This window comes from Cervus canadensis, chromosome 5 (assembly GCF_019320065.1).
Source record: "Cervus canadensis isolate Bull #8, Minnesota chromosome 5, ASM1932006v1, whole genome shotgun sequence".
In the NCBI taxonomy this organism is placed as follows: Eukaryota; Metazoa; Chordata; class Mammalia; order Artiodactyla; family Cervidae; genus Cervus; species Cervus canadensis.
In genome coordinates, this window is record NC_057390.1 from 12,759,670 (window position 1) to 12,781,165 (window position 21,496).

The window sequence follows — 21,496 nt, forward strand, 5'->3', positions numbered from 1 at the left end:
CTGGGTTGGGAGAAGGAAATGACTACTCATTCCAATATGCTTGCCTGAAAAATTTCACGGATGGAGGGCCCTGGCAGGCAGGCTACAGTTAACAGGGTCACAAAAGAGGCGGACATGACTGAGCAACTAAAACAGCAGCAATATAGAGAGATGGAAGATCAGATATTAAAAATTCAAAGTCAGTAGGCTTGTGTCTAAAGCACAGTTTCATCTACAACTTCACAGTACAGGACTGTGTCCAGAACCTAACAATTCAGTGAGTTCCTTTTTTGCACCTTTATAACTCCCTACGAACATATTCAATAATAATTCAAATGGTTTACAAAGCAATTCCTGTGGTCTATAGGAAGTAAAAGTTGTTCTGTCTTTGCAGTTTCAAGGTAATATTAAATGACTTGCTAGGAATCACATTAAATGGATCCTGGCAAAAACAGCTGTTATCAGAAGCAGAAAAAGTATCTTTCTAATCCATTAAAAAACTCAAGCAAAGTTTTACTCAAACCTACCTGGGCTAAGCATGCCATAATTAAATTTTATCCAGAAAAAACTGAAAATTTTAAGAAATCTTTGACCTGTACAAGGATAGCTGAAGCAAAGCCAAACACTCATGCCTTGATTCCTAGTAACATAAGAAAGAATCCCCAAGCACCCCAAGTCACAGTGGTTGTAGAGAAGCCTGTCTGCAACCAGAGGCAAGCAAGTCTTTAATAAAACAGCCACAAACACAACATGGTATTTTAAATATACAGTAGGAACATTTATTTTAACACTTCTAAAAGATATTTCTCCATGCCTGATGATTTGATATAAAAATCAAACCCATCATACTTTCCCCATCAGTCTCTCTACATCAAGGGCAATCAGAAATTTGTACAACATGAATATTTGCTTCTGAAACAAAAATTACAAATTAAGTGATAACAAAAATACACAAATCAACTGGACCCTAAACAAATTTCTAATGAATTCTTCCCCCCACCCCCTCAATCACCTAGAGCTTCTTTCTTCAGCCTCATTCTGCTCCTTTTCCTTTCTTTGCTTGGCCATGAACTTCTGTTAAAAGTAATTCACAATATAAAATATTTATTAGATATTGCTTTGCTGTGTTACAATTATACCTAATACATTTCATTGTATTTACAATTTATAAAGCTTGATCCTACAAAATAAAGATTAAAGAAACATAGTGCCTTACATTAACATTACTTCTTTTCATCAATCATCTGGTATTTATGATATACTATGCATTATATTGATGCTTGGGGACTCAGTGGTCAACAGGATACGTAAGACCCTTTACCTCATGGAGCTTACATTCTAGTGGGGAAAAAGAAATAATAAAGAAATAATTAAGATAATTTGGGGGGTGGCAGTAAGTATTATAAGGGAAAGAAAGTATAGTAAATGAGACTGATCCTTTGTAGGTGGGAGGAGTTCTCTATTTTAGCTAGGTCTTTTCTCTGTCAAAGGCCTTTCAGGGAAGCTGTTGTTTGAGCTGGGATTTAAAAGATGATGAAGAACCAGTTAGACAAAAGGGGTAACGAAAGGGCAAAAGAATAGCAATATAAAGGTGCAAAGGGGCCTTTAATATAGGAAAAATAAAGAGACAAAAAAGCTGGAACACAGTGAGCAATAATAGGAGGTCAGAAAAGCAGAAAAGAATCAGATCATGTAGGGCCTTAAAGACCCACAATAAGAAGTTTGGATATTATTCTAAGGGTAATATGAAGCCAGTGGAAGATTTCAAGTGGAAAAGTGATATGTTAACTTAAGAGCACAGGTAACATAGTACAATGTTAAAGGGCACAAGCCTAAAATAAAACAAAAGTAGGTTCAAATCCTAAATCTGCCCCTAACTAGCTATGTGATCTTGGGGATTAGATCCTTGGGTTTAGATACTCTTTAAGTTGACTGGGGGATTGAATAAGCTTCCAGCAAATAAATAACAGCTCAAAGAATGTTAGGTGAGTGTCTGTGCCACAAATAAAACATAGAGGAGCTTTGCACAGTGGCAGTATCGTAGCCAATGAGGTTTATCCGAGGCGTGATTATTGCTAATTGAAAAAAAAAAAAAAAAAACATAGAGGATACTATAGAGCAACTCTCAAACATTCAGGAGGAAATGAGAACCAGTTTCAACTATGGCTAATGATGATTCTCTGGGGTTGTAATCTAAATGCTTCCCAAAGATATACAACTTCAAAAGGGGGTAGTGGAAGTAAGGAAATGGTTTAAATAAAGTTAAGTGGATTCTTTGGCTAGACAAGTCCAAAACATTAATACATTATGTGTCCATGACTCTGCAAGAGGGCATCAGATTATATAGTTTCCCACACTTTAATGGAGTGTCACATGGGACAAATAATACACAAAATCTATTCTGGCAAATGCTACCAGAAAATAAGGAATAAAAGCTAGAAGTTAGTGGCAAGATACAGTGAAGGACACAAATAAACTGGCACAAACCTTAAAAAGTTGTTCCAAGGGAAAGAACGTACATTGTAAGGGTACTTCAGTACTCTGACTGTGGTAGCAACACCTGAAGATTCTGAGTTAGGAATAAGGAACTCACCTCTGTATTTTGCTTATGACGTGTACTCTTGCAGTGATTCGTCATTGCTTTTTCATCTGAGTAGAAGAGGGAACAAATTGGGCAGAAGAATCCAGCCTTCGGTACAAGAAAGTCTAAATCTTGAAAATTCAGAAAGAGAAGGGGAAGAGGCAGGGGAAAAAAAATCAATGTTATTTTTTCTACAGCTGTGTAATAAATTTATCTAAACATGACGAACATACTAAGCACAGCATACATTTATATATACACAAACACAGCGGTCAAGAGCAATTAAACCTCTAGTCACAAAACTGAGGTCTTTATTTTTAAATGAATTCTACAATATCCCAGAGCTTCCAGGATGCCAGGGCACTGGAAAAGAATCTGGTAGTCTTTGAAATAAATCTCTTAAGAATCCACTGGGTTTTTTTGTTTTTGTTTTTTTTTTAAAGAAACGGTATAATGGTATGAAGAGGCAAAATGACAGGCAACTTGAGGAATATATTAGGTAAACAAAGAAGGTGCCCCCCAGCTCATCTGAGCTGGCCATGAACAAAGTTTGCTAGCTAAGCTTTTCCAGCATGTCCTAATACTCAACTATAATTTCTGTCTGGGAAAGTATAACTCAATTTTTACCAGAGCAGCAAAGAGAGTACATATCCCAGACTTCAGGAGTGCAATAAAAATATCTTTGCCAGGTCAAAACACAGAAATGCCAGTGTGCAAAACTTGTTAATTTCCACTCTAATCATCTAAGCAAGGTCACCACATTACTTATCTAAACAGCAGAATACTTATTATAATACTGAATTTTTATTTCACGTGAATAAGGAAAAATGTTATTTTTACTTTACCTTCAGGGACATCAGGTGCCATTGATCTCCCTGAAGCGTCCTCAATCTTCTTGCGTTTCTGTTCTGGTTCTGAATCCTCTAATCCAGATTCTTCACCAACTAAAGTCATTAAATTTTTCAAAGAAAAAAAGTTACTCAAAATAGATTTACAGATTTGTCTTTAATTTTTACAAAGTTGTGTTGGTTTCTGCTATACAATAACGCGAATCAGCCATAATTATGTATATATATACATCCCCTCCCTCCCTCCCATTCCACCCTTCCAGGTCATCACAGAGCGCCAGACTGGGTCCCTGTGTTACACAGCAACTTCTTACCAACTATCCACTTCACACGCAATAGTGTATATATGTTGATACTACTTTCTACATTCATCCCACTCATTCTCTCCCCCAACTGTGTCTACAAAGTCCATTCTTTACATCTGCATCTCCATTCCTTCACTGCAAATAGGTTCATTTCTAGATTTTGTGAGGCTAATATCAGATAATCTCTGCCTTCAAAGACTAATTTATGGATCATCTCTCTAAGTAAATCTTTCTCACCCAACTATTTTTCCAAGAGTCTTCATATAAGGAATAAATGGGTAAATTGGTTCAACCTTATTAAATGAACTTAAGGATATGGGACTGAAGTTTAACAGCATATTTATACATGATTCCAGAAAAAATTCAAAGGTTAATGGGAGAAGTTCAAGTTCTACATTATGGATAACAGTTAGCATGTGATGCAAAAGTGCTGGCTTGGGAGAAGAGTGTAGATTAAAGGGAAAAGCACACGAGCAGAGAATAATTCTGATGGCCTCTATAGAAGCCATTCCAACCAAGAAAAACAGAGTCTACACTGATGGACTGAGGCCCTTGTTAGACTGAATCACAAGTAAAATTACAAACATTCAAATCCAGCAAAGTGAATTAACATCTAAGAAAGAACTCAACGTTATCAGCAGACTGCATAATATGATCTTGGGGGAAGACAAAACCAAAAACTGGTTCCAAGCAATTCTAGTTACCCTCAGTAGGTGAAATACCTAACTGTTATATAGCACTTGACAAATCTTTTTCATATATATATCCCATTTGGCTTTTAACACATGTGAGATAGGCAGGTCAAATCATTATTATCCATATTTCTTCACAATGGAGAAAGAAAAACCACAAGAGGTAAAAAACTGATTTTGTTCAAAGTTGCATAGCCAGGAAGTGAGGGGAGATTTGTGACTTCAAGTTCAGTGCTCTGCCCATGTAACTGGGCCACTGTTTACCACATCTGAGGGGATGGTTAGAAACTATTGAATTCATTATTTACTCTTCTTTTATTCCTTTTAACAGTCATCAAGTCCCAAAGAGTTGATTAAAAAGACTGTCTCCCTTTTCTTGACTTGATGGTTAAAACAGCCTCCAATCTCTTGCTGTAAGAATTTATTCCCTTACCAGAGTAACAAGCTTTCTCAAACATATTTGCTCCTACCATTCCAAAGGCACAATTTATCTAATAATAAAAACAACAATGACATGTATTATTAATATATATAGTTATATAATAATTAAAAGATTAAAACAATTATTTTAAATTTAAAATTGTTTAAGAAATGACTTTCTTAAGCTAGGTTCTTCATCAAACATATTGCCCAATAATGAAAATAAATGGTTACAAAAGCAGTAAAGAAGTGATCCTTTCTTTATTTTTCTGTGGAAATGAGGCAGTACTAAGCAAGCTGATAGCTGAAGCTGCCGCATCACAATAGAAATCCTGAGGGGGGAAAAGCTCTGATGAAATCATGCTAGAAGCATTTGTCAGTTAGTAAAACCACTGACTGGGTTTCCCTGGTGGCTCAGTGGTAAAGAATCTGCCTGAAATGCAGGAGACATGGTTTAACCCCTGGGTTGGGAAGATCCTCTGAGGAAGGAAACAGCAACTCACTCCAGTAACCTGGCCTGAGAAATCCTGTGGACAGAGGCACCTGGCAGACTAGTCTGTGGGGTCACAAGAGCTGGACACAACTGAACAACTAAACAACAACAAAACCACTGACTATGGTTTGGTATCAAGGAGAGGTTAATGGAGAAGAACAGACAAAGGAGGAGTACCCACTTAGCCAAGAGAGAGAGCATCAAGAAAGAGCACATGATCAACAGTAACAAATGATACAGAGAAATCAAGTAAAACTAAAACGAAAAAAACTTTATCCAGTTTGACAAAAAGCAGAAGGGTTTCAAGTTTCTATCACACCTGGTTAGGAAACGGGAAAGGAAGGAGGCCTAGACAAACTGTGGAGCAGCACAGAGGACCCAGCTGGGAGCTAGGTCAACAAGCCTGGACTGCATCACCGCTGGCGAACTTTCCTTAGAGAACATGGGATACAAAAGCAAGAGGGCAATGAGGATGCTGCAGAGACAATGGTACAAGGAATTCAGCATTTTGCTATGAATGTAACAGACATTGGAGAAAGGCATGGCAACCCACTCCAGTATTCCTGCCTGGAGAATCCATGGACAGAGAAGCCTGGTCCACAAGTAACAATTAGCTAGTAAACGATCCCTACTTGATGCTGCAACATGGTCAGAATAACCTTTCATGGATCATTTCCATGAAAATTAGTAACAAATTACAACAGGATCGCCTATTATTCTATTATCCCACTCCACTAATCACTTTAATGCAAAGATAAAAACCTTTACCCAGATCTAATTATTAATAGCCTGCCTCCCCTCACTCCCATCCCTTGCCCTGTTCAATATTTTTCGATACTTTTCTTAGTAGATCTTTGGAACTTTAACCACCACCACCTCATGTCGTGTTACTCTCTCTCCCACTTCAATTAATCTTAGTTTACCTTCACTAATTTGGAAGGCCTCTTCATCTTTCACTGGTTCCATTGTGACAGCTTTTTCTGATGGTGGCATTTTTCCAATTCTAACTCTCTTGGTTGGCACTGTAGCTTTAAAGAGAAAGTCTAATTTATTACAACAGTAACAGTGTTTAAATTAGTTTTAATTCTGAATAACAACTTTAATACTTCTTTGCAAAAAATACAGACTATACAAATTTGGAAAGGAAACCTATTTCTAATCAAAAAAAATAGGAGAATTCTATTTTAAAACACTCAGCATTAGTCTAAGGATTCTCCTTTCATTTTCCCATTTATCTTGACCAAAACTATACTTTGCTACCTGCTTTTCTTAAAGAACCTACACACATTTTTTTCTATTTTGTTCCACAAGTCTGTGGGATCTTTCTAGTATTTTGTACTCTTAGTATGGCTAAATCGCTCAAGATTTCTATATTGGAAATTATCTTGCTCTCCCTAAAGTACTAAAAGTGAACTGACCTATCATTGTATACCATCAAAATATTACTTAAAAGTGAAATGGTACCTTCACAAACTTTTTCCTGAATTCTATGTCTAAGCAAAAACTAAGAGGCAGTCAGACATAAATAGCCTTCTACTTACCAAAGCTGTATTATTCTCAATAATACAAATATAACACTGTCATTCCAATTCTAATCTGGGTACCCTAGTTTGCCTTCTGTTTTTGTTATTTTTTCCTTGAGATACAGTAACTTAGGCCTAAGATCTGAACTAAGACAACTTAGTGAATCTTGAACATATTTCTTTGGAAAATATCACTTGGCCACAACTATCTGTTGGCTAAAAATGACATTATCAGTAATACTATAAAATATATTTTAAAAAATTTAAATGTAGTCCTCTCATAAAAAAAAAATTACCACTTCTAAGTATCTACCTGATGAACGTCTTTCAATCACGGTTTTCGGATTTTCTTCCATAATATTCTCATTTACTGGGCCCACTTGAGACAAAGCTTCAAGTTTTGTCTTCTTTTTGTCCACAGTTCTCTTTTTTCTATCACCTCTCTTATCAGTGGGATGGTCATTTTTCCTCTGTGTTAACTCAATTTTTAAATCATTGTCTCCATCTTCTTCCTCCCCAACTTCATCAACAGTAACAAAATTAAGCTCTTCTTTAAGGTTGTTAAAATCTGCCAGAGAGTCTTCATCCTCTTCAGTTACTTCATCTAAAGTCACTAAATGCAGATCACTGCTGTCATCCTGTATTTCATCTACAGTAACTAAAGTAGAAGGGTCTTCAGGCATCTGAGAAGAAATGAACCCAATAGAATCCCTTCCAGTATTTCCCTCATCTCCTTTAGTATTTAAAGCAGCAAAACTGATATCTGCCGACTCATTTAAAGGTAGCTCTTCTACTTCCCCAATTTCATCCACAGTTACCAAGCGTTCCTGTTTGAGAAGATCTTGCTCTTCAGCCACAGAGAGCACAGTAACATCTTTAGTTTCACTGTGAGAAATGCAATCATCTTGATCAATTAACTCATCTAATGTAAGAAGTGAGTTTGAATTTTTAACCATGTCTTCCACATTGATGTCATCCTCATCAATTACTTCATCCACAGTGACCAGAGCTTGTGCTAGCTGTGCGGCTGCATCTTCCTCTTCCCCAATCTCATCCAGTGTTACAAAAGATAACTCTCCCTCAACCACACGAGGAGCAGAGATCTTTCCCTTCTTCTTCTTCAAGTTCAGTTCAGAGGAAGGGGTATTTTTGAGAGCTTCTTTCCTTTTTCCCTTCAGTGGATTCTGCTTGACTTGAAAAGGATTTACTTCTTCTATAACCTCATCCACAGTAACAAATTCATCCAAATTAAATGGAAATAAAGGTTCCTGTTGGAAAAATTTTTTTAAAAAATCAGAATTGTGAACAACTGCTGATAACTCGCTAGGTCCCAAATAGTTTCAATAAATGTGCATGACATATCTATCATTTGCGAGAATTTCAAGAGACAGTATGAGAGTTTCAGCATAGAGATGTTTCCTAAAGCTGAAATTATTTTTCAAAGCCACAAAAAGCCAAAGAGTAAACAATGCCTAAGGTAAATCCTAACAGTGTCAATTCAATTTAAGTAAGATTAAAATTATTACCTAAATGATGTATGAGTTTTAAAATATGATGCACAAAAATACTGCATTTAAAGCACTTATCAAACAATATAATGTCAAAGCTTACAACTTCCATATGTTAAATGATATCTAGCAAGAGTTTTGGAGACTTCATAGACTACTAAAAGCACTTCAAATGAAACCAGAAAATTAACAGCTAACTAGATTGTTCCACTGATGAATTTACACATATAATACATATTTTAAGATATGCAATATTAAGATACTGGCATACTTTGCAGATACATTTTTTACAAACTGAAGATTCGTGAAAACCCTGTGATAAGCAAGTGTACTGGTGCCACTTTTTCAACAGCATCTGCTAACTTCATGTCTCTGTCACATTTCAGTAATTCTCACATTATTCAAACTTTTTCGTCATTATTATATTTGTTATGATGATCTCTAGTTAGTGATCTTTGATGTTTCTATTTACAAAAAGATTGAGTTACTTAAGGCTCAGATGATAGTTAAGTGTTTTTTGGCAATAAGGTATTTTAAAATTAAGGTATGTACATTTTCTTAAGACACAATGCAACTGCACACTTAACAAGAGTACAGTATAGTACAAACATAACATACATGCACTGGGAAACCAAAAAATTCATGTGACTCACTTTTACTGTGATATTCACTTTACTATGGCAGTCTGGAACCAAATTTGTAATATCTCTAAGGTATGCCTATATAAGGTTTATGTTTTGAGAAAGTTACATGGAAAACTTATTACTAAGCCTTAATGACAAATATAACTACATGTAAAAAAAAGAGTTATCTGTGATTTGAAAAATGGTGCCAATACTAAAGAAAATCAATTCCTGGCAGGCCTCCTACACATTTAGTATGCTATCAATGGTCAATTACCAGCAAACATAATAATGGCATTAGAATACATACCCCATTAATTTGGAGGCAGGAGAAGGAATCTGTACACAATTGTATGATCAATTTATTAAGCCATGAAACAAACCATAATCCTTACTTGTGGCTTTTTAAACTAGTAACACTTCTCCCTGCCCTAATAAAATCGGTTCAAATTTATCCCCTACCAGAAGAAAAATGTAAAATAACTGAAAAAATAATCTATGAGTAACAGAAACCTAAAATACCAACTAGCCAAATAAAAATTATAGTATGTTTATTTGGCAGTAGATGTCAGTAACCCTTAGAGTCCATCTAGTTAGGGTAAACTGAACCATACCAAAAGGACCACAAATTGGGAGAGGACTCCAGTCAAAAGTCAATCTCCTTTACACACAAGACTTTACTCTGTATTATAACCTAACTCCTACTGAGAGGAGATTGTAGGTGTCTCCCTTTCTAATTCCCTTTCCATCCTTGTATAACTTTTTGCCCCACACTAAGAACACAAACTATTTAGCTTAGCTCAAGGTCAGAAAACAAACTGGTAGTAAGGTCAAAAGTAAAATATCTCATTCCTGTCCCTTGCTCTATACCAAGCTAATTACTATAGGAGAGACACAAATTACAAGGTAGACAAACTCTCATGGAATGATGGAACAGATGGGTCCATATTATGACTGTTTCTTACCTCTTTGGATTTTGAACTTCTACCAGTGGTGTTTTTAGGATTCTTAGTGTTTTGCCCTGTCAGAGTCTGAAATATTAAATAAGAAACACAGAAAAACAAAATTTACAGCTAGATTATTAATGTCCTTTAAAACCAAAAAGAGAATGCAGAAAGCAAATATTACCCAAACACATTTAATTATACAAATATTTAATAGGTATTTCAAGTGAAGTCAACAATCATTTTAACAGTACAGGCATCATCTCCATAAACTGTAGTTAAAATCAGTTTCACTGATCTTTTCTTCTCAATAGCTACAATGTCTATCAGTAAGTTGATAAATGAAGCTTCAATTTAAAAGAAAAAACAGTTTCCCATTTCAGAAGCAGGATGTTAAATCACTGCAGGAGATTCACTGAAGAATTTTTTTTTAATTCAAAGTTTTATTACTGACCATATTTTATCCAAATAATGCTTTCACATGTTAATTACAAATTTGAGCTTATTATTCTAACTGTCTACTGGCTTAAATCAATGGAGTCATTTAAGAAAGGGAAAAGGGAGTTTGGGGGCAAAAGGAGTGAGGAGATGAACGTATAAAACGGAATTACATCTCCTACTCCTTAGCTACAATAGAGAGACTTATCACTTCAAAGACACTTAGCCATTCTTCCTACCCTCCTCACCTTATTGTTGCTGTCATCCCGTTTCATGACTGAAGGTTTAGCCTCTGTTTCCTGAGGCTGTTTTGTAACATCCCTGTAATCCAGTTTAGAATCTTTGCCTTGCAGGGCCGAGATCCTTCCACTGCTTCCTCTGGTAACACCGCTCTGAATGGGTTTTAATTTACTGCTGTTTTCAGCCAAGCCTGACCTGGCACTTGTAGCTTTAAGTAGACCTGATTCCTTGGCTGAAAGCCTCTTTTCAGCATTTATTTGATCTCTGAGTACGGATTTTAGAAAACTTTTCTGGTTTTCAGATTTTGAAGCTGTAGCTTTTGCCTTTGTAGAAGAGACCACATCAGCCTTGATGCCTGATTTACTGCTAGATGCACTTGATGCAACCAGCACACTAATTTTACTAGTTTCATCAGGCTTATTGGCCTGAACCACTGTTTTATTTGGACATGCCTTGGTCACTGAGTTTTCTGCAGGTTTTTCTTTCACTGCAGCTACAACCTTATCCAGCTTCTCTGTAACCATCCTATCATTCTTCTCAGCCTTCTCTCTTCCTATTTTCAGATCCATTCTGGCTTCCTTAGTATTTAATTCATTCTCCTCCTTCTCATCCATGTTAGTTTTTTCAGAAATTCCCTTTGTGCTCACTGCTTGCTCATCCCCAGTAGAAATTCCAGGTACTAAGGCCACAACACAAGTAGATGGTACTATTTCTGAAACAGTTTCTTGTTTGTCTACTTCAGCTACAGCTTCTATCACAGACTGTGTAATCCCAGAAAAGAAATCTGCTTCAGATGGAGAGTCTTCTAGAATTCCTTTGATGTTCTTTTCTTCTATAAATGTATTATCACATGTTGATAACTCTGTTTCCGGGTTAATAATTTCTGTCTCTTCCTTCTCAAAGTCAATGGTATATACCTGCTGATTTAAAACAGAGTCCCCTACATTTTCAGTGAATAAGTCAATACTGGCTGACGTGGACGCTACAAGAGGAATTTCCACTTTGACCTCCTCTCCTTGAGTTTCAACTTCAAATGTTTCAAGAGCAAAATCAGAGACACATAGTGTTTTTTCTGGTTCTTCCTTAAAAGGCTCTTTCTGCTGTATAAAAGTTCCTGTTTGAACGTTGGGAACAGATTCTTCTTCAACCTCACTAGGTTTAATAGAGGGACTATCAGCTGCTGTTTGCACCTCACTTTCATCAACTGGACTGTCTTTCAAGTCAGGGCTAAAAGTATTTAAAAACAAAAAATACAAACAAAAACACAAACAAAAATCAAACTATGATGAGAATTCAACCATCATAAATAACCCTGCCAATGCTAACTGTTAAAACTTCCTAATGCAATAGCGATAAGCACTGGGAAATCCAGTCAATCAACATTAAAATGGTTAAGAAGTTTTGATGTAAATTTATAGATAACATAAAATTTTAAAAAGAGCCTCCACTGCACTAATGATTTCTTTTTAGCTCAATGAAATAATTGCAATATTATGACTACTGATATGAACTTTTTACCCACGTAAGTTATAACCAGTTTTTCCCCTTCTGTGTCATTTCCCCCCCTGATATTAGAAGGCTGAATGTGAATTCAAGACATTGCAAATTATTATTAGATCCTATCTTCCCAACAGTAAAATAAGTTCATGGTTCATAAAACTAATGACTCATGCTTTAAAATTTACAATTTTCTAAGTGAGCCTTACCAAAAAGGAACATAAAGAGAAAGTGCAAGTTCACACTCTTAATATGTCACCTCTTTCTTTAGGATGTGAAACAGATTTGTTTTTAATCTCCCAAGAACTATATTTATTAGTAATACCTACAAGAAAACTTTCTTGGGAAATATCTTTTAAATACTCTTGTCAGAAATTAAGTTTATGGCAAAGCTGATAGGATCACCTTTACATAAACAGGTAGTCTTATTATAAAGTATGTAGGTGCCTTTGCTATATCACAAGAAGATGTTAAATCGTTCCAGTTATAGAGAATAATTAAAGATACACTACTCTTCAGTTACCGCAAGATGATGTATTACCTGTGTCCTGAGACATTAATAATATTTTAAAAGTTTGGAAAAACTGCTATCATATTAGGGTCTAATCATATGAGCCAATAAACAATTCCTTCCTCCCTCAAAGATGGTGAACTTAAAATTCCAAAGGAGAAAACTTTCCTAAGAGATCAGAGAAACACCTCTTGAATACGAAAGCTGTTAAGGCAAAGAGTTTCAAGAATTTATTTAAGTTAAAAAGTCAGTAACCAGACTTTAATCAAATAATATTCTATTCATCTATATAAGCTACCCTTTGTATCCTGAAATGATTTAAAGACTTTTATTTGAAATAATTCGCATACCTTATACTAAAATATAAAATGGCTGATTTTTGATGTCTCAAATTCTTAACACAAGTGAAGAAAAAACTTGTTGCCAAAAAAAAAAAAAAAAACTTGTTGCCAAGCACAAATATGATAAAGAAAAAGCTGTGAAGTCTTTAATATTCAATTAAAGCAGTCATGTAAATATTACTTCTCAAAAGGTGAGTTTTCATTTTTAAATTATAAATTTATAACTTCATTTATAAGTTTCATTTTTAAGAGACTGATTTCCAATAATGATTTAATTCAAATTCCTGCCTCATTATAGAACTGCGCATTAACCCTAAAGGCTTACAAGTTAGAGCTACATGAAACTACCAATTTATCGGGCTTTAGAAAGAGAAAAACGGTGATTTTGATTCCTGGCTCTAGGATATAGCAAATCCTTCCTGTTTACCATATTTACATTTTGTCAGTAAATTTAAAAAGCTATTATCTTTTTTAACATAATGAATCCGTATGTAGGTCCACACTTCGGACAGACAGCATGAGTCTACTTGGGAAAATAGCTTAATTCTGTATTTGTTCTTGTGTGTCAGTCTTTTAAAATTATACTGCTTTCTTCACAGGATTCAAATAGTATCTAGTTTTCTGGCTAATATGGAAAAAGCTTCAGTGTTCACCAAGTTAACTTGGAGAGTAAGTTTGAGAAGTCAAATAAGTGAAATTATTAACACCAGAGTCAAAAAATCAGTCTCTTAAAAGATCAAAGAAAACAAAATCATATTCTGGAAACTAGACCAAAAAAGGACTTCACGAAGGCAGGATTCAGTACAGAGGTATCTAATTTCCCATCCCCGTCCTATCCCCATCCCACCATAACAGCAGGGTTTCAAAACGTTCAGAGAAGGTATACAATAAAAGCTGGCCATGAGATCAAAGATTAACACCATACACACATTTTCCATGTTTGCACAATAAAGGACAGAAACTGTAAGGACCTAACAGAAGCAGGAGAGATTAAGAAGTGGCAAAAATACACAGAAGAACTGTAAAAAAAAGTCTTAATGATCCAGATAACCATGATGGTATGGTCACTCATCTAGAGCCAGACATCCTGGGGTGTGAAAGTAAAGTGGGCCTTAGGAAGCATCACTACGAACAAAGCTAGGGTAGGTGACGGCATTCCAGTTGATCTATTTCAAATCCTAAAACATGGTGCTGATAAAGTGCTGCACTCAATATGCCAGCACATTTGGAAAACTCAGCAGTGGCCACAGAACTGGAAAAGGTCAGTTTTCATTCCAATCCCAAAGAAAGGCAACGCCAAAGAATGTTCAAACTACCGCACAATTGCACTCATCTCACATGCTAGCAAAGTAATGCCCCAAATTCTCCAAGCGAGTTTTCAACAATACATGAACCAAGGACTTCCAGATGTTCAAGCTAGATTTAGAAAAGGCAGAGGAACCAGAGATCAAATTGCCACCATCTGTTAGATCATCAAAAAAGCAAGAGTTCCAGAAAAACATCTACTTCATCCACTTTACCTGCCTTGTGAGAAACCCGTATGCAGGTCAAGAAGTAACAGAACCAGAAATAGAACAGACTGGTTCAAAACTGGGAAAGGAGTAAGTCAAGGCTATATATTATTACCCTGTCTCTTTAACTTATATGCAAAGTACGTCATATGAAATGCCGGGCTTGATGAATCACAAGCTTGAACCAAGACTGCCAGGAGAAGTAGAACCACCTCAGATATGCAGATAATACCACTCTAATGGCACAAAGTGAAGAGGAACTAAAGAGTTTCTTGGTAAGGGTGAAAGAATGAAAAAGATGCCTTGAAACTCAACATTCAAAAAATGAAGACCATGGCATTGGGTCCCATTACTTCATGGCAAATAGATGGGGAAAATGTACAAACAAGTGATAGATTTTATTTTCCTGGGCTCCAAAATCACTGTGGATGGTGACTGCATCCATGTAATTAAATGGATTGTTTGCTCCTTGGAAGAAAAGCTATGACAAACCTAGACAGTATATTAAAAAGTAGAGACATCAGTTTGCTGACAAAGGTCCACATAGACAAAGCGAAGGTTTTTCCAGTAGCCATGTATGATGTGAGAGTTTGACCATAAAGAAGGCTGAGTGCTGAAGAACTGATGCTTTCAAATTGTGGTGCTGGAGAAGACTTTTGAGAGTCCCTTGGACAGCAAGGAGATCAAATCAGTCAATCCTAAAGGCAATCAATCCTGAATATTCATTGGAAGGACTGATGCTGAAATCTCTAATACTTTAGCCAATGGGAGGAGCTGACTCATTGGAAAAGACCCTGATGCTGGGAAAGATTGAGGGCAGGAGAAGGGGTTGATAGCAGATGAGATGGTTGGACGGCATCATTGATTCAATGGACATGAGCTTGAGCAAACTCCAGGAGAGACAGTAGAGGACTGGGAAGCCTGGCATGCTGCAGTCCATTGGGTTGCAAAGTCAGACACGACTTAGCGACTGAACACAACAAACTTCCAAGAAACTTTAGAATGAGACGTAACACTGAATACTAGTTACAGCCACTGAGTTTTTCCCAACATTATTAATGAACTTGCAAACACTTCATTTTGCATCCTTATTTGCAGTTTTAATCACATGATAGATAATGCTGACATGGAGGGCAGTTAGAACAGGTAAAATGCAGAATTTTATTAAATTATTAATATATCCATGTGAGATTTCTTTTAAAAAGGAAACCCTTTACAGTAACTATAAACAAGAGGATCATATTAATGAATTTAACAAAAAAAAATATAATAAGCACCAGTATTTTCTCAGGATCACCCCAATAAAGAAATGTGAATAAAAAAGAGAGAGAAAAAAGAAATGTCAAGTCTTCAGCAATATCCCACATCTCTTTTCTCTAATGTCATACATATATCAGAAAAAAATGACTGAAAAATGGAAATTTAAAAATTATTAGTGCTAGAACTTTAAAAATTATTTTCATAAGCTCAGACAACTATCTGTAAATTAAGACACACCTGATTTTAAAAGTCAAAACAATGAAAGAGAAAATGACCAAAACACATACAATAACTATTCTTTCACACATGAAAGAAACTGTCAAGTGAAATATATAAAGTGGATTTTTGGAAGAGCCAACTTACTTACCAGCCAGTTACTGTGCCCAAACTGCAGGTCTATCTATATTATCACATGTGGCACTGTTATTTATTTTATAGCAAACACTGCAATTGGTTTCTACATCTTAGGCATGTAAATGTAACTGGTACGATGATGTGCAACTTAAAAAAGTCTGTGTGAACACATATAGCAAATCTATTGCTTATAAATATACTTGTAATCTGCAGTGATTTTGGAACCCAAAAAGCTTTGAGATGTCACTTTTAAAGTCACTGCAGATGGTGACTGCAGCCATGAAATTAAAAGACGCTTACTCCTTGAAAGGAAAGTGATGACAAATCTAGATAGCATATTAAAAAGCAGAGACATTACTTTGCCAACAAAGGTCCGTCTTGTCAAGGCTATGCTTTTTCCAGTGGTCATGTATGGATGGGAGAGTTGGACTATAAAGAAAGCTGAGCACCGAAAAATTGATGCTTTTGAACTGTGATGTTGGAGAAGACTCTTGAGAGTCCCTTGGACTGCAAGGAGATCCAACCAGTCCATCCTAAAGGAGATCAGTCCTGGGTGTCCATTGAAAGGACTGATGCTGAAGCTGAAACTCCAGTACTTTGGCCACCTCATGAGAAGAGTTGACTCATCTGGAAAGGCCCTGATGCTGGGAGGGATTGGGGGCAGGAGGAGAAGGGGACGACAGAGGATGAGATGGCTGGATGGCATCACCAACTCGATGGACGTGGGTTTGAGTAAACTCCAGGAATTGGTGATGGATAGGGAGGCCTGGCGTGCTGCGATTCATGGGGTCGCAAAGAGTCGGACACGACTGAGCAACTGAACTGAACTGAACTGATACCTGTAATCAGCTTTATCATTTAAAAGTCTCATTTTATAAAAATTGAGACAAAAACTTGTAAGACGTTCTGTTTTTCAGGCATCTTATAATTAGGCAGTGTATCAAATAAGATAAACTTCCCATATTTAAACACTCAAACTCCTTCAAATTGATAAGCTCTTACTACAACTGACTGGGAGATAAGGGTAAACTCCTTACTATAAAAGGGAAAGGAATTCTCAATGGGTGATTCCCAGTGATAAGCAGTAAAACGGGGGTTTATTCATTGGTGGGACAAAGGTGGTAATGAGTATGATATTTATCAGGATGAGAAAGTCACTAAGCAGAGGATATACCATATGCAGTCCAAAAAAGTGGCAAGTTACTAGTTTGTATAGACTCTGAAGAACAAACTTTCAACCTCTGAAAATATAAAGCAGTATACATGTTATTTTGTTTTATACCAAAATACACACTAAATAGTATCTTCTTCATTTTAAAAACTCAATGAACTTTCAAAGGGTTCTACAAAAAAAATTGAAAATTTACTACTATGCCTAACTATTTTGGAATAGAAAAGTCTAGCAAATAATGATAACATAGCTGAATTGTTCAAGTCTTAGTAAAACATTTTAAAAGAAGTCAAATTTATAAATCTAATACAAACTGTGTATATACATTCTCTTTTCCTTTAAAAAAAAAAAAAAAGAATTCAGTAAATATCTGAAAGAGACCAAAAAGAACAGTAACAAAAAGCCCCAAAGTCAAACATAGGCCCCTAAAACCCCCAAACAAAACAAGAAACACCCTGACAACACTCATATACACACAAAATTATCATGAAGATAAACTTTTTGTTGTAAGTAAACAATTATCATAAAATATAGAAATAAAATTCAGTAATTAACTTTTAAAAAAATGTTAGCAAACTTAAAGAAACATACCTTTCCTTTCCTAGTTCTGGGTCTTTCTCAGCTTTCACCTGTAATATAATTCCATATTTTATTAGCGTCTATTCTACTGGATTTAAAATATTCAACTCATCAATGCAGTGTTTTCAGTTCTTAAAAATCTAAGCTAAAAAAGACAAAACCATACCTTAAAAATAAATCAAAACAGGTAGTTCTCAGTGTCCATATAATTATCATGTTCTATAACTTTTCCCACCATTTTTAAAGAGTTCTAAATAAGGTTATACAGAATAAATGATACACAGAAATTAATGAAAAAAATAAGTTTCCATAATGCTGATAATAGGGAAAATTTTAACTTTAAAAGCCTGGCAATGCCACTTCTGCTAAGAATAAAAACCTGAAATATCAACATCTTTTTGTGTGAAATTATAATTTTAAAAGACTTCTATTAATATTTATAAAGGAGACTAGTTGACTTAAAAAGCTTTCTACACTAAATATACAGAAATGCTGGACAAATTTTAACAATAATCCCTCTAAATATATATCTGAACCACCAAGAAAGCAATGTCCTGGAGCCCAAAATCAAAGAAGCAGGAATTAAAATTCAGTGCTTATGTACCAAGCATTGACCCAGGCACTTAGGATACATCACTGAACAAAACAGCAAAAATATCCACATTTCAGAACTTTTACATACTAGCTGAAGGCTTTTTCTGTGGGAATCATGTGTGCTGAATTGATAATTATCTTTCTTTAGATCTTGTCAGATTAAAAGCCAAGAACTCTACTATATAGAAATTGAATAATATTTCTAGAGAGGTTCCTGGTGTGAGAGTTGACATCCCAGAGTAAAGGCCTTCTTTACTAGGATACCTGGTAAGGTATTGCGTCTATTTTGCAATGATATATAAAGAAAACTAAAGATGGCAGTATAAACCCTATCCACAGTGCTTACAAACAGTTTTCTCTTGTTAGAGAAAGTTTGTTAGAAAACAAACCAACCTATATGATAGTGAAGGAAATCTATACCAGATACCTGTATTAGCTAACTTGCTTTTTTATTTATAAATTAGTAAGAGAGAAAACAAATGCACGAGAGAGAACAAATTAAGCACACAAAACTGACTAAAGATATTTCAGAGAACTCCTTTAAAAACAACTCTAAAGAATACTCTCTAAAGAACTGTCCTTAAAATTTTTTAAATTCAATAGGATATAGCATCCACAGTATCAGTACAAGTGCTACTTTCAGAAAGACAGAACATTAAACTTTGAAGAGAATATTCAAAGACTTAAGAGAAAAATTTTCCTCAGGTGAAGGAAAATACCAATTTTTAGATCTGCAGAATGTAGGAAATAAAATCCAAATCAAGTTAATGCCTTGTTCACTGTACTTAATCATACTGATCCTCCCAAATCACCAAACTATCCTTAAGGCCCTAGAGCTTATTTTCTCTAAAGACCTCTTCTCCTTGCTACGTTAGTAGAACTTGCTCTCTTCTTTCTTTTAGGTCTCTCAAATAATTCTTTCTCACAGGGGCCTGACCAGTCTAAAATACGCATATCCCCCTGGCATACCCGGTCATTCAGCACTCTGTATCCTTTTATCTTGATTTGTCTCCACAGTACTTCACAGCACTTTTTAACCACCTGACACACACACAATATATTACAGCTAACCTATTTTATAATAGATAAGGTGTATATGTGTGTGTGTGAATTATCTACAGTCTGTCTTCTCCACTAAAAAAACAAACAATAAAAGAACAATATGGGCAAAGAATTCTTCACCTAGACACATTATCAATGAAATAAGTAAGAGAAAAATAAAGTCATTTCCAAATATGCAAGGATTCAAAAGGTCTACTGGCCTTACATACGTTCTGGGAAAATTAGCTGACAATGTATTCTAGCAAACAGAAAGTAATCCAAGAGAGTAGGAGATACAGAGTCCAAGAAATAACACATGTAACTCAGAAGACCAATAAAAAGAAAAGCAGAGGTATACAGGTGCTTTACAAAGCAAATGACCATAAATTCAGAACAGAGTGTGAGAAAAACAGCTCTGAGAGCAGATTCAACAAATAGTAACTAAGTTATATGAACCGAGTAACACGACGACAGTGTTTTTACTATGGTGCAAGCCAAGAAACTGTAAAATCTTATTTCTTATACAAGAAGAGAGTCTGCAAATAATTTAAACAAAAGAAAAAAACAAACTTCTATAAGGAGGAAGTAAAAATGGACTCAGTGTAGATTCTGCATTCTGGAGATAATCATGCTATGGATATTGAATAGCTCTGTATATATGACCATATATGCTACATTTCCTAAGATTACCTCAATTTATTCTCATTTAGACAAATTCACACTGTTCCATAAACTATAAGAACTGGAACAGTGATTGCAAAATAAAATTTTAAAGCAAACTAAACTTATAACCAGTTTGACTACTGTCCAAGAATAATTCTCAAAATTACTTTCAGATTACATCCTCTAGCTTTGGGAGAATAAATAACCTTTATGTCTCCTTCATTTTCTAAAAGCACAAACAAAAATTGATACAAAATAATCTTACCTCTGATGAGTCCATCTTTGGAGATAATGTGCAGCTCAATACATGGTCACCTATGTTCTGTGGGTTTTGTTTCAGAAAGCTGTACATTGACTGAGCAGATTCAGGGCTATCTAACTGAAGAATTGCCTTTGGAGAAGACAAAAAAATATTAAGTTTCTTAAAAAATTAAAAGTAGAATTACCATAAGATCTAGCAATTTCATTTTTTAATATATACCTAAAAGAATTGAAAGCCAGAACTGGAACAAGTATTCGTACATGCATGTTCATACAGTATTATTCACACAGTCAAAAGGCAAAAGCAACCCCACGTGTCAATCAACAGATGAGCAGACAGATAAAATGTGGCTCATGCATATAATGGGATATTTTGTCAGCCTCAGCCTCAAAAAGGAAGGAAATTCTGACACAGGCTACAACACATGCTGAAGACATTATGCTAAGTGAAATAAACCAGACACAAAAGGACAAATATTATACAATTTCACTTATATGAGGTACCTAAAATATCAACAGTCAAATTCAGAGCGACACAAATGTGAATGGTAGGGTGGTGGTTGCCAGGAGCTAGGAAAAGGGGGGATGGGGAGTTCCTATTTAATGGGCAGGAAGTTTCAGTTTATAAGAGGCTCTGGAGATCGAGAGTGGTGATGGCTGAACAATAATGTAAATATGGTTAACACTACTCAACTTTGACAAACATGATTAAAGAAATTTCTTAAACATGTCAAAGAAATTAGTATCTACTACTTGGTAGATCAGGTATATTTTATGGAGCAAATACTGTTAAGTTTGCTATAAAATCCTTTCGAACTTTCTAGGTAATATACGGTTGTGTCCATGTGTGCTCAGTCATGTCCGACTCTGCTACCCCATGGGCTGTAGCCTGCCAGGCTCCTCTGTCCATGAGATTTCTCAGGCAAGAATACTGGAGTGGGTTGTCATTTCCTCCTCCAGGGGCTCTTCCCAACTCAGAAATTGAACCCATGTCTCCTACATTAGCAAGCGGATTCTACCACTAAGCCACCTGGGAAGCCCCAAGACATAGTTAACCAAACCCTAATTTTCATGGGCACATGTCTGAATTAAGACAGAGGGTACAGCAAATGTAAAAAG

At 35.6% G+C, this 21,496-nt stretch overlaps 1 protein-coding gene and 1 pseudogene across 6 annotated transcripts in view; one reads left to right on the forward strand and one right to left on the reverse strand.

Moving 5' to 3' along the window:
* Positions 1–732: 732 nt before the first annotated feature.
* ZNF638 (zinc finger protein 638) overlaps positions 733–21,496 on the reverse strand; it is a 130,515-nt gene continuing 109,751 nt past the window's right edge. For 5 of the 6 annotated variants that reach the window (XM_043468227.1, XM_043468225.1, XM_043468230.1 and 2 more), the window contains 9 exons: positions 20,382–20,507; positions 17,831–17,868; positions 10,603–11,821; positions 9,938–10,003; positions 7,155–8,109; positions 6,242–6,346; positions 3,406–3,504; positions 2,573–2,691; positions 733–1,053 (listed from right to left, as the gene is read on the reverse strand). In XM_043468227.1, coding sequence (XP_043324162.1) covers positions 988–1,053; positions 2,573–2,691; positions 3,406–3,504; positions 6,242–6,346; positions 7,155–8,109; positions 9,938–10,003; positions 10,603–11,821; positions 17,831–17,868; positions 20,382–20,507 — 2,793 coding nt within the window. In that variant the 3' untranslated portion in view covers positions 733–987. The remainder of the gene's footprint in view (positions 1,054–2,572; positions 2,692–3,405; positions 3,505–6,241; positions 6,347–7,154; positions 8,110–9,937; positions 10,004–10,602; positions 11,822–17,830; positions 17,869–20,381; positions 20,508–21,496) is intronic. The other variant, XM_043468226.1, reaches the window with a different exon arrangement.
* On the forward strand, positions 1,998–2,190 carry LOC122442822 (annotated as a pseudogene).